Raw genomic sequence first — 15,015 nt, 5'->3', positions numbered from 1 at the left:
TTGAGCCCCATCTAATTTTTTTTTTTGCCATGTAATGGCAATTTGCAGGATGCTCTCCCAACTGCTCATGCTGTTCGTGTAAATAGCCTACAGGCTGTCCCTTTTGGAACTCAATCCTAACAACTTGGCTCAGAGCTAAACCCTGACTTCATCCCTAAGCAGTACCTTAACTCTCCAAGCTCCAGCTCAGTGCAGTAGGCAAAGGGGATACCATCCACAGAAGTAATACAAGGAGCCATCTATTTATACAAAAAAAAGTTTTATAAAAAAGTCACTACATTGTGTGTATCTGAACTGTTGCCATCTGCCACAGTAAATTCTAAACAAAGGAAGAATCATGGAGTCCAGTTCCAGTGTTAAGTTCATTGACATCTCCTGGAAGTCTTATACCTTGGTATTTGAATGCTCACTATGTTTTTAAAAAGAAGGCTGTTTTCCCAACATTCACAGGCTGACAGAGCTTTAACCAGGGTTGGCTAGGCTGGGGTCAGCATCACTATGGATACAGCACAGAAGATAATTTCTTTGTAAGAAAAGTAGATGCTGCCTTTGTGAATTAGGATCCAGTTACAATAAAAATTAAGTTAAGGCTTTCTGTACGACAGAATGTTTGCCATTATTACCTTGATGCCTGTTTCTAGTGTTCAAGTGATTTGTGCTTTATTTCAGGACACGTTAATAGAAATAGCAAGGAAGACTGTGCAAGACAGGAAATGAAGTTTTGCCACTGGCTGGAGGTGGCAGCTTAACCACACAGTTCCAGCATAGACTAACAGTTCACGGAGATCACATTACTGTAGCATTGGGCAGTGAAGCATAAGGCACAGGAGGAGGATTTTTCAGGTGAGGGAACATATGGCAACTAAGGCCTGAGGCAAATAGGGCTTAAAACCATGTGAGAGGTAGGTTAAAAAAATAAAAGCTCAGACCTGCTGTGAGCCTTCATTTACCTCTTGATTGTATCCATAAAAACCTTAGATCAGTGCAGCAAAGGGTATATATACACACACACAGACAAGGGAAGCACCAGCTGACTTGATATAGTACCTGGCTGGAAAAAAAAAAGGCAGCACAACCTCAAAAAGGTTTTTCAAATGAAAGAATTCAAGCATAGTGTTACATCTAGTAACTTGGCAACCAAAAATAAATTCCTTTCTTTTATAGTGCCAGGCCTCACAGTGAAGCAAGGGACATGACAAGTTTCCTATCACCAAGAATTAACTGGTGAGGTATGACAAGCTATAACATTTCATCAGTGGAAAAGGATCTTAATTTGCACAGGACCAGACAATAGGGGATACTTAAAAAAAGACAGATATCAAGGAAGGAAACAGCCCAGAAGTGAGCTACAGAATTAAAAGACAGGCTTGCAGATCATGATAGGCAAAGTTGAGGGGAAGGGCTCTTTTTGGAGGTATTGTCAATTATTCACTATCATCCCTGTACGACTATGACAGAAATACTGTTTCCAGGAAACCTAGAGAAGTAAAAAGCGTGAAGTCAGAGGCTTAAGAAGCCCAAGTTCACCCTTCCTTCACTGTGTTCCGCTATGTTTTTTCGTTTGACTTGCCTTCTGTCACACTTGCCATCACTAGACCTAGCACACACTGACTGTAAACATGATTCCAAGTAACGAGGCAGGCATGGCTCCTTGTTCATGGCGCTGCCAAGAGACAGTGCTGAGGTAGGTTTGAGAGGTACTCCACAGCTGCCTTCTACAGAAGATGTAGGACTAGCACCATTGATGGAAGAGTAGCCCGAGCTCCCTTCCCGGTTAGGGTTTCTTGGGGCAAGATATGTTGAAACTCTGTGAGTGTCATCCGCTGTCTTGGCCTTCCTCTGCGGTGCCGCATGCTCGGACCACTCTGCAGAGAGGTTGTCTTCATCGCTGGAGTCCTGACAGCAGTGCTCCGCTGGGTCCACGTACACCACCGTCACATCCAAGATTCCACTGGGACCTGTCACTGCAAGGGTGATAAAAGAGAAAGGTTGGTTATGACTTGGGCATCACCAAGCAGGCATTCAGCACAGTCAAGCAGAAAAAAAACATACAAATATGAACTGTGTGTCTTCTTACACGTGGACAGGAGGGTAGACTGTTTCCCCATCAGCCTGTTTGGATAGGTACTGCCTAACAACTGCTTGCAAAGTGAAAGGCCAGTCTCTGCATCAGCAGAACAAACAGATAATAATAGTGTCTAATTGGCTACAAGTGTCCCATTCATCAGGTTTGGCCTACTGTTGTATCTGAAAATACTGTCTTGAAATGCTAAGCCACTACCAAAATCCCTCATTATGTTCTGAAGCAGTATGTTCCTTTTCTTCTGTATATTCCTAAACCAGTTTAACAGTTATAATCACTGGGGAAAGGGGGAAGAGTTCTTCCAGCTGACCTTCTGCTGAAAGTTCAGGCTCCTGGTGCCTGAGAAACAGTTTTAAGCAAAGATAACAAGCCAGTTTTAATTCTTGTCTAGTTTTTAATAAGGAGAATAAAAGCCTCACCATCTCCATCTCTCTCGCCTTCGCTTTCCTGATCACCTTCATAACCTGAGCAGGAATCTAAACTCCAGTCCAGGAAGTTGTCTAGAAGGCTTTCTTCCTGGGTGGACAGTTCAGCTGTAGGCGTAGTCACAAAGCTGCCTCTGTCATCCTGAATGCTGTCTTCCCTCCTCCTGTAGCAAAGAAATGCAGAAGTCACGCATTAAAAAAAGAGATCTACTTTTCCAGCTCTTTTAATAGGTATGCCAATTAAGGCGATTACAGAAAAAATGATCTTATCTAAGAATAGAACCTGAGGATACCAGAGGGGAGGAAAGAGGAGACATCTTCATGTCTTCAGAGACATTTAAAGCAATGACTTATACTAGCCTTTTAGTTCTCTTTCCAGAGGGAGAGCTAAGGAAAGTCTCAATTTCCACCACATTCGTGTGCAAAGGACTGGGCTCCGGGTCCTCCTGTTTCACACCCAACACTGAGCAGAGCTGGCTGTAACTCATCATCTGAAAAATAAAGGGTCAGTAAGAATTAGATCAAGTGATTCCCTCTGCCAGGAGACAGCTATTTTATCCTTATTTTTCTAGAAGTAAGCTATCCTGGTGAGTTCTTCCTACACGTTCTCAACCCTACAGTTGCAATCCCAGCAGGGGAAGTTTAAAAGCCACAACTTTACCTAGTTGTTCTCGCTTCCAAAAACCTGAAGTTAAAACCCACTTCCCCTTATGTGAAGTTTTGTACATCCTGCCACATGGTAGCTTTGCTCCGGGTGTCCAGCTTCAGCAAATGAAACAAAGAGCTAACCCACCTTTTCTTTGCCTATTTCTTCATAACGCTCATCTTCAAATCGTTGTTTCACAGCAGTTAAGGACACCTGCCTATAGTCCTTTGGGACCTCATCATGGAAACTGCAAAGACAGATTGAAGTCCTAGTCTTAGAATGAATTACATGAAACAGTGACAGCAAAACCTAGCAGTTTATGTGCATTCCCTCTGTCCACCTTAGCTCTGTGCTGAAGAAGTTGGCATTTCACCAGGGAACTAACTTGAGGAGCACCAGGTCTTTGTAACCTGGGGCCACTACCAGGACAAACAGAGTAACTGTCAGTGAAGCGGCCCCTAAACTTCAGTGCCTCATGGTAGAGAGAGCAAGGCAGTTCCCCAAAGCCACCTCCTTCATGGGGAAGGGCTGCCTATGGATGCAGCATGGATGCGAGAGCTGGAATACACACACTCATGTTTCCTCCCAAAAGAGTTCCAGAAGTCTTACCATTTTTGGTGGAGGCTTAGCACACAGGGCAACAGGTCTTCAAGAGAGAAGCCAGTGCACTCAGACAACTGGCTGGTCCAGGGATGTGCTAGAGAAGAGAACAGGCATTACCATTTCATGTTCTATAATCAGATTTCTTTATGGGATAAAGATCAAGCGATAACGATTGCCATGAGCTTTTGCCTCTACACAGTTTAAGTTAAGAATTAGCTTCAAGGATAGCTTTACGTGAAAAACCTAAGATATACCTAAATATAATCCTACATCGTAGACAATGGCAGAAATCTTCAGACTTGTTTAAACACTGGACTTGCATTGGCTGATGCTAATACTCTTGTTCATCACAGCTATTAAGAAGTCAAATAGACTGAACTCTTAATTTTTCAAATTTTACACCTGTTCTCCTCTCCACCCGGCCTCCCCAAAGTGACTGGGACATCTTGGTTAAACTCCAAGTAAACAAGCAAAAGGCACCCTAAAAGGGAAAGGCAGACTGACATACTACAAACTGCTCCGAATGGGCTTTCCTTACCTTGACCGTGTAGTATCTTAGCCAGCAGCAGTGCCGCAGCAGCCAGGCGAGCTGGGGAATACACAAAAAGGCTTGTGTTTAAGAGTGACAGTTCGCAAATGAAGCTGTAAAGGTGTAGAGTTCTTCTCTCCAGTGAGACTATGTTTGACAGTACTTCTTTGTAGTCCACAATAGTAGGTATCTAATACAAAGGATAACAGAGGTTGGCAATACAAGACAAACACCAAGTATTTAGAACAGTTGTTTCCAGAAGACATCATTTTCATTCGTGTTTTCTTTCCTTTTTTAATACTACACTAACATTGAAATATTCTCCAGCAGAAAAGTGTCTTCAACTTGTCTCAAGAGACCTAAGTATTAATCACTACGGAAAGAGAGAGAGCTTTGCATCTGCATGCTCTTAAACATGCATGGCCTCCATAGCTAATAAAGAACACCTGCATAAAACAATAATGTCTTAGATAAGAAGCACTAATTACAAGAGCCCTACAGGCAAAGTATTCCCTCCACTTTCCAAACTCACCCTTATCTTTCCCTCCAGGGCAGAAATGATCTCGCCCATCATCCTCACCAGGTCTTCATATTTGTATGTGTTGTCCGTTAGCCACACAGCTTCCCGTATTGTCAAGATCTCTTTGCTGATGAAACTGCAATATCAAAGAATACTAACAGTTAACCCCAGAAGAGAGTGAGCTTGTGCACTTATGCACTATTTGTTTCTTTCTGTGGCCAATAAATGCATTCAAGAAGGCCAAGGAGTTAAACTTTAATAAGTACCTTATAAAGTCAAGTACTGATTGGGAAAGAATAAATAGCAATTCTTCATTTATTTCACCTTTTAGCTCAAACCACCTACTAGGACATTGCTAATTCTTCATTTATAAAACCTTTCTTAGGTTAAGATGCAAGATATTGAGGTAATTAACAGAGAAGAGTAATTATCCACCGCACCCTTCTGTTCATCTGAGCATAACAGACTGAACTAGGTAACAACACTGCTGCAGTTGTTCCTTACAGGGTTACTCATGCTGATGAGAGTGTGAAAGATTTCAGTTATTGATGGAATGCATTTAGGCTTATCCACCACTATGGAGTTGTTTTCATATTAAAAAACATGTTCAAGGAATATTCTGTGCCTCATTTGCAGAGGCTGGGACTGTTTGTATTTGAATTCAGTTCAAGCAGCAGTCATTGTAGAGGGAAGCCAAAGATTCTTTCCAGTACTATTATTAGCATGGGGGAAAAAAGCTTGAGCTGCACAAATGAATTTGAATGATCACAGTAACCACCTCTCAGCATGAGTCAGAAACCCTACCGTGTGCAAATAACCATGCAGGCTATTCCCAGAAGTTGGAGTCGAGATCGAGGTACAGGTCGCAGCTTCAAATAGCGATCCACACATCCCACTGTCATGTGCAGGCACAGGCAAGAGAAGTCTTTCATGGTAGCCACTTCCACCAGCCAATCAATCAGGATATACCTAGATGGCAAAGACAGACACATCCCGCCCTGTTAGAAGCCATTCAAATCAGTCCCAAACACCCTCCCTTTCCCTAGTTTTCTGAATTCCTCCTCCAATTAAAAGTTCAAAGACAAGACCACAGCCCTGTTTAAGTGCCTGACCACCCTCTCAGTGAAGAGCCTTTTCCTGATACCCAACCTGAATTCTGAGACAACTACTGCTCCACTCGCATGAGAGGGCACGGCTGTGGTTACACAACTCCACACTGTGCACAAGGCGTTCCCACCTACCCCCAGCCTGCCCCAAGATCCTTCCTCCATCCCCTAAACAGGAGGCCAGGGAGCGTGCCCAGGCACCGGAGTGCTGAGTATTCACACTGCTGACGCACTAGCTTGCACCTGATTGCACATAATGAACTGCAGAGGAGTAAAGCTAAAGATTTCATCTTCCAACAGACCTCATTCTAGGTGTGCTTCCCCTCTACAGATGTAAAGGGAAATAGTTTTTTGCTGTGTGGCCTGACTCCCGGATCTGAGTTTTTACCTCATTGTTTCATTTATTCTTTTCTGCACAGTGAAGATACTTTGCTTGCTGATAGGAAGGGAGGCTTGAAAGATCTGAGACACCATTTCACTGGAAGATTTTGGCTCTAATCCTAGCTGGTTTCCATTCCCACAAGCTTTGGCTAAAGCTATCTGTAGTAGAGAAAACACAAAAGAAAGGGTTTTTACCAAATGCAAAATAAAGCAGCTTAGAATGGTCCTGTAATTTTCCTGTTGAGAAGAGGGAACAAGAGAAACTACTTGAGAGAACTGCTAGATAATTAGTAGTTGTTAGTCTGGCTAAAATACCCAACACTGCACACGTAATTCAGGGGCAGGCTTTTACGTCTATCACAAGCTTAACCCTTGGATTGTACCAAGGAGAAGTGCAGGATTTTCCAAAGGAGGGTGATTTGCAGAGTATATATACACACACACATAGATATTATTCAGCAATTTTGACCTTGCTTCTGAAGGGAGAAGTCTAAGCCTATAGTGACAGCGCATAGATAAGACCAAATGAAGATAGCTTTCTGGTGTGAGGGTTGAAAAAAAATAAATAATCTTACCTGTGCTTCCCAGCAGCCCTTTGCTGCATAGTCCCGTAGCTTCCTGAGACTTTGGAGGTACCTGCCGGGATCTGACATCTGTAGAGGAGAATGTAAACACGTTTCAAAAACCATTACCTTTACAGAACAAACAGAAGGACTGAAGTACTAATATCCAAAGAAAAAAAACAGTACCTGCAGGTACCTCTATTATTTCAGCAACCTGCCTGTTCTGTTTCTCACCATGACAACACTGTTTTTAAGAAAAACTTTCTTCAGCTCTTGCCCAGGGTCTTGCAGGAAATGAGAAGGGTTACAGGAGATTCCAACATACTAGTTTTGGCATTTTTTTTTTTTTTTTTTTTTTTAAATGACAACGCAGGCAATCTCCCCACTCTTGTTCCCAAGTGAGCAACCTGATCACTGGCCAGCTGTCTCTATGCCTTTAGTAGGCTCACTATGAAAGAACTGCTAACACCTTTTACAACTACTTGTAGACTCATTTACTTTAAACACCAAGACAGACACCAGAGCTCATTTGTGAATGTTCTTACTATTCTTGGTTATGAAGAAAGTAAGATTTGAGAAACAGCGATGTCTTTCTCCATATGTTCCTTGCACAGGACAAAGGTTCAGACATTGCAGTGAAAATGTTTTTTGAGAAACAAAATTACTTACAGCAACCTTTCTGTTACTTTCCCAAAGGAGGTAGGAGCTGTTTAAACAACCCTGCTTTGAAGATTCTTCAAACATTTCAAGGGACTCTTTCCTTTTTTCTTCATCCTAAGAAGGAAAGGCGTGACTGTATTTATGCTGTCCAGACAGATCTCAATACTTCAGAAGCTACAGAATGGCTCTGTACTAAGAACTGGAGAGCAGAATCAACAACTTGTGAGTCCACTCCAGATTATGAGGGCTGCTCCAACATCCACTCAGCATTTAAAGATTCCATCTCAGGAAGCAGTGGTTTTCCTCAGCCAGACAAAATCGTTTTACCTCGTTCACTACTGAAGGCCATTTTTGTGTTTGATGCTCATTATGAATGGAAGGCTTCCTGTAAGACCTGACCACACAGCAAGCCCATGATTGTGCTAAAATTAATGTAATTGTTTCTAAAATTGGATAAACTAAGTTTATAATGTTCCTTTAAACAATTATTGGGTTAAGCCCATGAGAGCAGAAATTGTTACGCCACTTGAGGAAGATAAGAACATTTGGATGATTTTTCTCTTCTTCACTCAAGGCAAACACAGCATTAGCATCAATAAAAGTCACTTTCAGAATCCTCAAACATATCAAATCAGAAACACCGCTCACCTCAAAGAGACTCAAGACCTTAGCCAAGCAGTAGAGAATAGATCCTTTCTGAGCCTGAAAAAAAAGCATCAAGATAAAGTATTGCTAAAGATAAACAAGGAACAATAGCAACTTTTTGCTATTAATTCCAGAGTAAAGTTGTTTGCCTTTCATTCTTTCATTCTTCCCCCTGGCTTTTCTCAATGTTTTGTCATCTTTGAGACAGTACTGAATCTCTCAGAAGACAGCACAAGGCCTCTGGTACTCATGATATACTGTGTACTTTGGCAGCAGATTCATTAAGATGATTGATCCTCAGTCACTTAAACAGCAAGAGCATAGGAGCTCCTTGGGGAAATGAAAACAATTTTTCCAAAAGAAGTAGGTGCAGCTACCAGCCTGTCTTAAAGTCAAGGGCAGAAAGCAGTCTTACCTTCTCCAACTGACACTCTGCTTTAAGACTCTCAAAGACCACAGCTTTACAACAGCTTCCACTCAAGGACCAGGGAGGACGAATAAAAAGCCAGATAAATGGGGCTGCGCACACATTCAAACGCTCTGCCAGACTGAAGAAATGAGACGCCTTTAATCCATTCACTTCTGCACGACCTTCATCAGAGATGGACACTAAACAAACAACAATAAAAAAAAAAGGAAAGAGTTCAGAGTTTATTCACATCATGGTTTTGGCATTTAGTCAGGCTGAGAGAGAAAATAAGATACCACCAGGAAAAGATTGGATTGTATTTTCCCCTTAAAGCTTTAAAGATCAGGGAGATGGCAAGAGAAGACAAATCTTATTATAATTAGTCTGTAGGAACATAAAGCCCTAAACCCAGGAGGCATTCTACAAATACCAACACTCAAAGCAATGTTAATTCCTGTCACTGCACAAACGAATTAGTGTGCAAGTTACCTGCCTTGCTAGCACCCTCAGCAAGGAGGTTCCTCCTGCCATCAGTCCCTTTTGTTACAACCAACAGACTAGTTAAGTAGCCAAGTTTGACCAGGAGTTTACAAAAGATGACTTCTAAACATGAATTCGTAGGCTTTGCACAGACTCATTTTGTAGCTTTAAAAGCCCTGTGCACCATACACCATGGCACTGGACACCTGGCAGTTTAGTGCCCAGTTCTTAAGTTGTACTGAAAGATAAAACTGAAGAGGCATGATGACACAGAAGACCTAACCACGCATTTAAGACAGCAAATTGGCTCTGAACATCACTGCTCTAGAACCTGGGTACAAAAAAATCAGTGCTCAAGGCACTGGAGAAATAGTTTTGCAAGTCGCCAGTGAAAATGATGAGGGAATTAGTCTGATCTGCAGCTACAAGCCATCAGCTTGTCTTTATTTCTTTCCATTATGCCGTCTTCCCCAAGGACCCAAGCACAAGCTCCCACACTTACAGCCTTCATTGTACAGGTATGCTATTCCCAGCTTCACAGCAGCTTCAAAGTTACCCCTTTCAGCAGCCCTGAATGGGAACACAGAAGATACCTCAGGTTGAAGTCAGTAGGTGTTTTCAGGCCCACATCAGCAGACAAGTTACTTCAGTGGAGGCCAAGCTGTGAATCTGCTGTTCACCAGCCACCAGCATACGTGCTTTCACTACCTAACTTAAAGGCAAATTATGCTGTGGCTTTTCTTGCTGCAACCCTTTCATATGTCCATGTCCAGGATAATTTGACAATTCACAGGAACAGTGTCCCAGCCCCATGCAACATCTGATACAAGAAAGCAATAATATGCTTCAGTACTTGCACCATCGAGGACATGCCTCAAGCCCTTGTGCTCCTCCCTTCCAGACCAATTTTCAGACAAATCTTCTTCAGAAAGAAGATGATACATGCATCAGAGCAGAGGCAATAACCAGAAGCAGAACAATTAGCATGACATTTATATTGATTCATCGCCTTCAAATCAGATGAGTAAGACACTCTCCTTCCTTTTTATGGTGCTTCCTTTTTTAATTTTATAATTTACCCATTTAAACTGCACTTGTTTTAACACTGAAGTTTATCTGCTTTTCAGTACAGTGGGTTGCACAAGAAGTGACCAAAACAACCAGGACCCAGAAATACAGTTATGCTCTTGATCCTATGATCTCACTTGCACGTTCCTATGGAAGCACCTGTAACGTTTCAGTTAATGTGTCATGTTCTAACATGGAATACTAATGCCCTTGGAGAGAAATAACTTCAGTGTATGCAATTATTTGCAGCTTACACGTGAAATCAATAATTCTTCATTGCCCTATGGAAAGACTTCCATAAAAAAAAAAAAAAAAAAAAGGGTAGCCAGATTTCTCACTTGTAGTGAAGATTTATTAGAGCTGTGTATCTAGCTTGAAACATCCTCCTCTACAACTTCAGGGGAATATTGATTCTTAGAACTTACCTTTCAAACACTTTCAGGTTTTTTGGAGAAGGCCATACATCTTCAAAACTTGCACATGCCCAAACACTAGCATGATTATCCACAAGGTATTTAAGATGTGAGTGCACCTGCAGGGTGGGGGAAGAAGTGTAAAATAATAATTGTTAAAGTAAAGTGACCAAAGGAGAAATAGTTCTTTGTGATCTAATTTTATATAGGTAACTAATTAATCACAAGTTGATCATAACTCTCTTGCTGTCTAACCATCACTAAGGCAAAAGATGCTAAACCAAATCAACTTGTTCAGTCCCAGTGAGCTGGCAAGACAATTTCCACAGAAAAGTAGCACAAATCAAACAAATATCACTGCTACTCTTTTGAAGCTTGGAGTAGCAAGAAATAAAGTTACTAGGATACCAAATACCCAGCTACTTCATGTATTTTTTGCCTTCCTTCAGGTTTACTTGGACACAGACTTTCCTGTACGCAGTCCTGGCTCCTAATGGCAGAAATAAGCCATTGCATGCGACAGAGGAGAAGCACTTGCAGACTCACAGCTCTGACCGAGAGGATGTCCTCAGCAGGAAGGCCTTTCAGAACATGAAACAGAACGTCCTCGGGCAGGCTTAGCAACGTCAGGACGCGGGGCCGTTTTCTTATCCTCCGCTTTGAAGGGAAAGAAAAGCACCTGGAGCACCTACAGTGAATCACTGGGAAACAAAACCACAGAACACCTCAGTTAGTGATGGAATAGTACAAGAAAAAAAGGCAATAGTACAAGTAAAAAAGGCACTTACAGCGTACATGCACACATAAACACACATCTGATCAAGTACCTATTGACTGCAGCATATAATACTTCTTCAAACAGTAACTGTAGAGATTGAGCCCGTCACAGAATGCTGTAAGACTCAGCTACGAAGAAGCGACTGGTTCCATTTTTCTTAGTTCAGTTTAGTCAGTTAAGCTGAGATGCTCAGGAAGGATGGCTCGCGCCATTCAGCTCAAACACTCCTCATCCAGGAGAAGCCTCCTGCGCCCTAACTCCACCATTTGCCTGTTTAGTTAAACTGTCACCACTACAACTCCATTTACCTCCCCCACCTCCCAACTTTTTTCCTCCTCAATTGATAACAGACCTTGAAATGTGACCGGCTCGATTAGGAAGTTAAGACCCACTAAACCTGCTGACGCCAGAAGCCCACCTTCCTGGGCAGCCAGTTGCTGCCACGGGTACTCAGAGAAGAGCTCTAAGAACCAGGAAACCTTTCTCTGAAGTCTTCACCGTTTTGTAGAGCTCACAGACCAGGGCGCTGGCTACTTTTGTTGCTCGTTAAGAGTTCACCCTCACTGCATTAGCCGAGAGGGGCGAACCCAAGGGGAGCACAGCGTACTGCTCTCTGAGGACAGGAAACCCAAACCTTTCTCCATCTGCTACTGAGAGCACAGTGCTGGGCTGCCACCCGGACTGAGGGCAGGCAGAGGCTCGGGCAACAGAGGCCACTGCTGAGACCAAAGGCAGCTGAACGTTTCCTTCACAGATGGGGGGCTCCAAAACTAAATTCTGAAGTGAAAACCTGAGCCCCACGAATCAGAGGGCCACTTAAAGGTCTTCATTTTGGCCACAGAGGGCTTCTTGGTTGTACTTTTCAAATCTGGTTCAAGTCTCACACAAAAAGAGGTTATACCTGGGAAATTTATTTAGTTTTCTTCCTAAAGAAGCTTCCTAGGAGACTCTCTGGCTCTGCTACAGACCCCAACACCGTGCTGCACGCCCGAGCTGGCGCTGTCGGCCCTATTCTCACCGGCTCATTTCTCATGTGGAGATATTTGGATGTAGGTGAGAGCAGCACTGTAACACACCAAACCGCCCTGTCTGATCTGTGGGGGCCGAAGGCAGCAGCTGAGCCCGCGGCACCGCTCCCTGCTTCTCCCCACGGTGAGAGAGGCGGATAAAGGGGGAGCACGGGGAATATTTGGGGGGTGTTCTCTCCCTTTTCCCTTCCCCTCGACCTGCTCCTCCGTAATTCCGCAGCCGGGGCCCAGCGCTGCCCCGCGGCTCCCCCCACACACACCGGGAAGGGAACGGACGGGACCCCCGCACCCCTCCCGGCTCCACAGGCCCCGGGGGGAGCCCAGCCCGAGCCCTCCCGGCAGGGGCAGCGCCGCCGGGGCCCGGCCGCCTCCGGGAGCCTCCCCGCCGGTCCCCCCCCGGCCTCCCCCACCCCGGGAGCCCACCGAGGCCCCGTCCCCGCCCCGGTTTGAATTCCCCGGGAGCTGAGGGGCCGCGGGGGGCTTCGTGTGGGGGTGCCGGGGCGGCGCGGCCCGCACTCACCGCCCGCCTTCATCGCGGCGCCTCCCCGGGGACCGAGCGGCAGCGGCGGCGGCGCCCGGAGCGCTTCTGAGGGGAAGGCGCCGCGGGGGCGGGGCATCACTACGGGGGGCGGGGCTTAGAGGAGGAGGGGCGGGGTTTAGTCGTGGAGGGGCGGGGCTTCGCGCTGCCCGCTCCGTCCCCGGGGCTCGGCCACGCCCCCTCGGCGCTCAGCGAGGGTCAGGGAAGGAGCGCGCGGCCGGCCCCGCCCCAAGCCACGCCCCCTCCCCGCCGGCCCCGCCCCCCCGAGGGGTGGTGGTGGTGGCGGAAGCCCCGCCCCTTTCCGCCGTCGGCCCGGCTCCGCTGAGCGACGCCTGCCGGCCGCGCGCACTTTTTTTTTTAAACACAGCGGGCCGCCTGATTGGCCGGCGGGGCGCGGGGGGGCGGGGCCGGGCCCGCCCCGCGGGCCGCGATTGGGCGTCGAGGATGCGAATTCGAATCGGGGCAGTTGGCGGTTCGAGCACCTCGCGGGCACGGCGGCTGCGGCGCATGCGTGCGGAGAGCAAGGACCCCCCCCCCCCCCCCCCCCAACATCCCCCCCACCCTGCCCGCCGTGTGCGGGGCGGCCGTTGCCATGGCAACAGGCGCGGCCTGCGAGCCCGCTCCCCTCAGGCGGTGCCAGGCGGGGCCCGCAGGGCCCAGCATAGCTTCAATAAACTTTCCTGTTTGGTAGAGTGTCTCTGAGTTTTATTTAAGGACACCCCGAGGTTTTAGGAGCGTATTTCATCACACAACATTCTGGATGCTCCCACGGGAGGGGTTGGGGGGCTCTGAGGTATCACCGGTGCTCCAGCTTGGTGGCTGGGGGAGCCCAGCTGAGGCGGCTCGGTGCCTTATTTCGGGTGGCTCCATGATGCTGTGCCGGGATGGAGCCCCTCGTGCCAACCCCAGAGCCGTGCAGTGACCACGGGTGTGAATAAAGCCCTGAATGCAGGAGCTGCTGTGGAAGGCTTCCCCCCGTGCACATCCACTACCTCCATCCACAGAGCTGCCTCACGTTCCTGGGGCATGGCAGAGTGGCATCGAGTTCTCATGAAATATTTAGCTCCTTTTAGCTGGGAAGTGTTTTGAGTGAAAGAGTTAATCACGCTGTCGGCTTTTGTTCCGTATTTCTTCTCCCCCTCACAGCTGTTTCTGTCAACTAAAAATAAGTTGAGTCAGCAAACAAAACGTGAATAATCCGCTCTGCGCAGAAAGCTAAAATACCCCCGGGAGATGCTCCGTGAGTCATGGGGCAGAGTGCCCTCAGGTAGATCTCATCCCTCCCCGAAACTGGAGCAGCAGAGGAAGGCAGGCCACGGGGAAGGGGGCAGCTTACAACAGAAACCCAGGCGGGCACACAGAGCTGGGAGCTGGCAGTGAGGTGGCAGGAACACAAAGTCCGTGACTAGATGCAGGAAAGGGTTGGGGCAGGGCATGGCAGCAGTGCTCTGACACCCGAACTGGTGAGCTGGCCCCAAAGCAGCTGCAGCTAAAGGGATGCTGCTTGCCAAAAGCCAGAAGATACCATTCTCCCAGTGCTTATTACTGGAAAGGCATTGCTCATTTACTGGAACAACTATGCCGACCTTGTGTGGGCCTGACACAAAGTCAAGTGAAATTAATGTGGGAGTCTCTCTGTGGCTATCTTCAGAGGGTTTATAGCAGGTTTACAAAGACAAAGGACTTCTAATAAGATATATTACTCAGAGCAATATTCTGTCTTTTCTGTGAAAATGATAATTGTGGTTGAGATTTTCAGCAGTGGTGAACTTTGTCCTGGTTTGTCCTCTCTGGAATCCGATGGCAGAACATCCAGATGGCTTTATCTCTGACATACAAGATCAGAGGCAGACCAGTGTGCAGTGGGATTCATGTTGCTTAAACATGGCCATCTGGCAAGAGCTTTGAAACCCTGTGGTGTCTGCAAGCCCTGCCTGGAGTCGGCAGGTTGGGATGGGAGAGGGACCAGGTTGGGATGGGAGGGGGACAAGGCTGGATGCACCTCTCTCACACTCCTGTACTTCTCAGCAAGGCATGACACAGATATGAGTCTTTCCCCAAAGAGAGGAAGGCTGATTCATGTGTGTTTTAATCACTGTTGCCTGAGCTGGATTCCCCTTGTTTGCCGTGTCTCCACTGA

General features: G+C 46.2%; 1 protein-coding gene across 1 annotated transcript; it reads right to left on the bottom strand.

Annotated features, from left to right (window-relative positions):
• Nucleotides 1–242: 242 nt before the first annotated feature.
• On the bottom strand, nt 243–12,944 carry CCNF (cyclin F). Its single transcript, XM_084536309.1, has 17 exons — nt 12,858–12,944; nt 11,078–11,232; nt 10,544–10,650; nt 9,553–9,620; nt 8,577–8,770; nt 8,165–8,218; nt 7,526–7,630; nt 6,869–6,946; nt 6,301–6,452; nt 5,611–5,775; nt 4,819–4,942; nt 4,296–4,476; nt 3,764–3,851; nt 3,302–3,401; nt 2,869–2,999; nt 2,503–2,672; nt 243–1,964 (listed from the first exon to the last, which is right to left on the bottom strand). Exons 1-17 carry the CDS (start codon nt 12,868–12,870, stop codon nt 1,501–1,503), a joined length of 2,349 nt encoding a protein of 782 aa, XP_084392435.1. The 5' UTR covers nt 12,871–12,944; the 3' UTR covers nt 243–1,500.
• Between the last annotated feature and the right edge of the window lie 2,071 nt (nt 12,945–15,015).

Source organism: Aythya ferina (genome assembly GCF_964211825.1).
Source record: "Aythya ferina genome assembly, chromosome: 15".
NCBI lineage: Eukaryota > Metazoa > Chordata > Aves > Anseriformes > Anatidae > Aythya > Aythya ferina.
The sequence above is the reverse complement of the archived record's forward strand: the minus strand, read 5'-3'. Positions and strand labels throughout refer to the sequence as shown.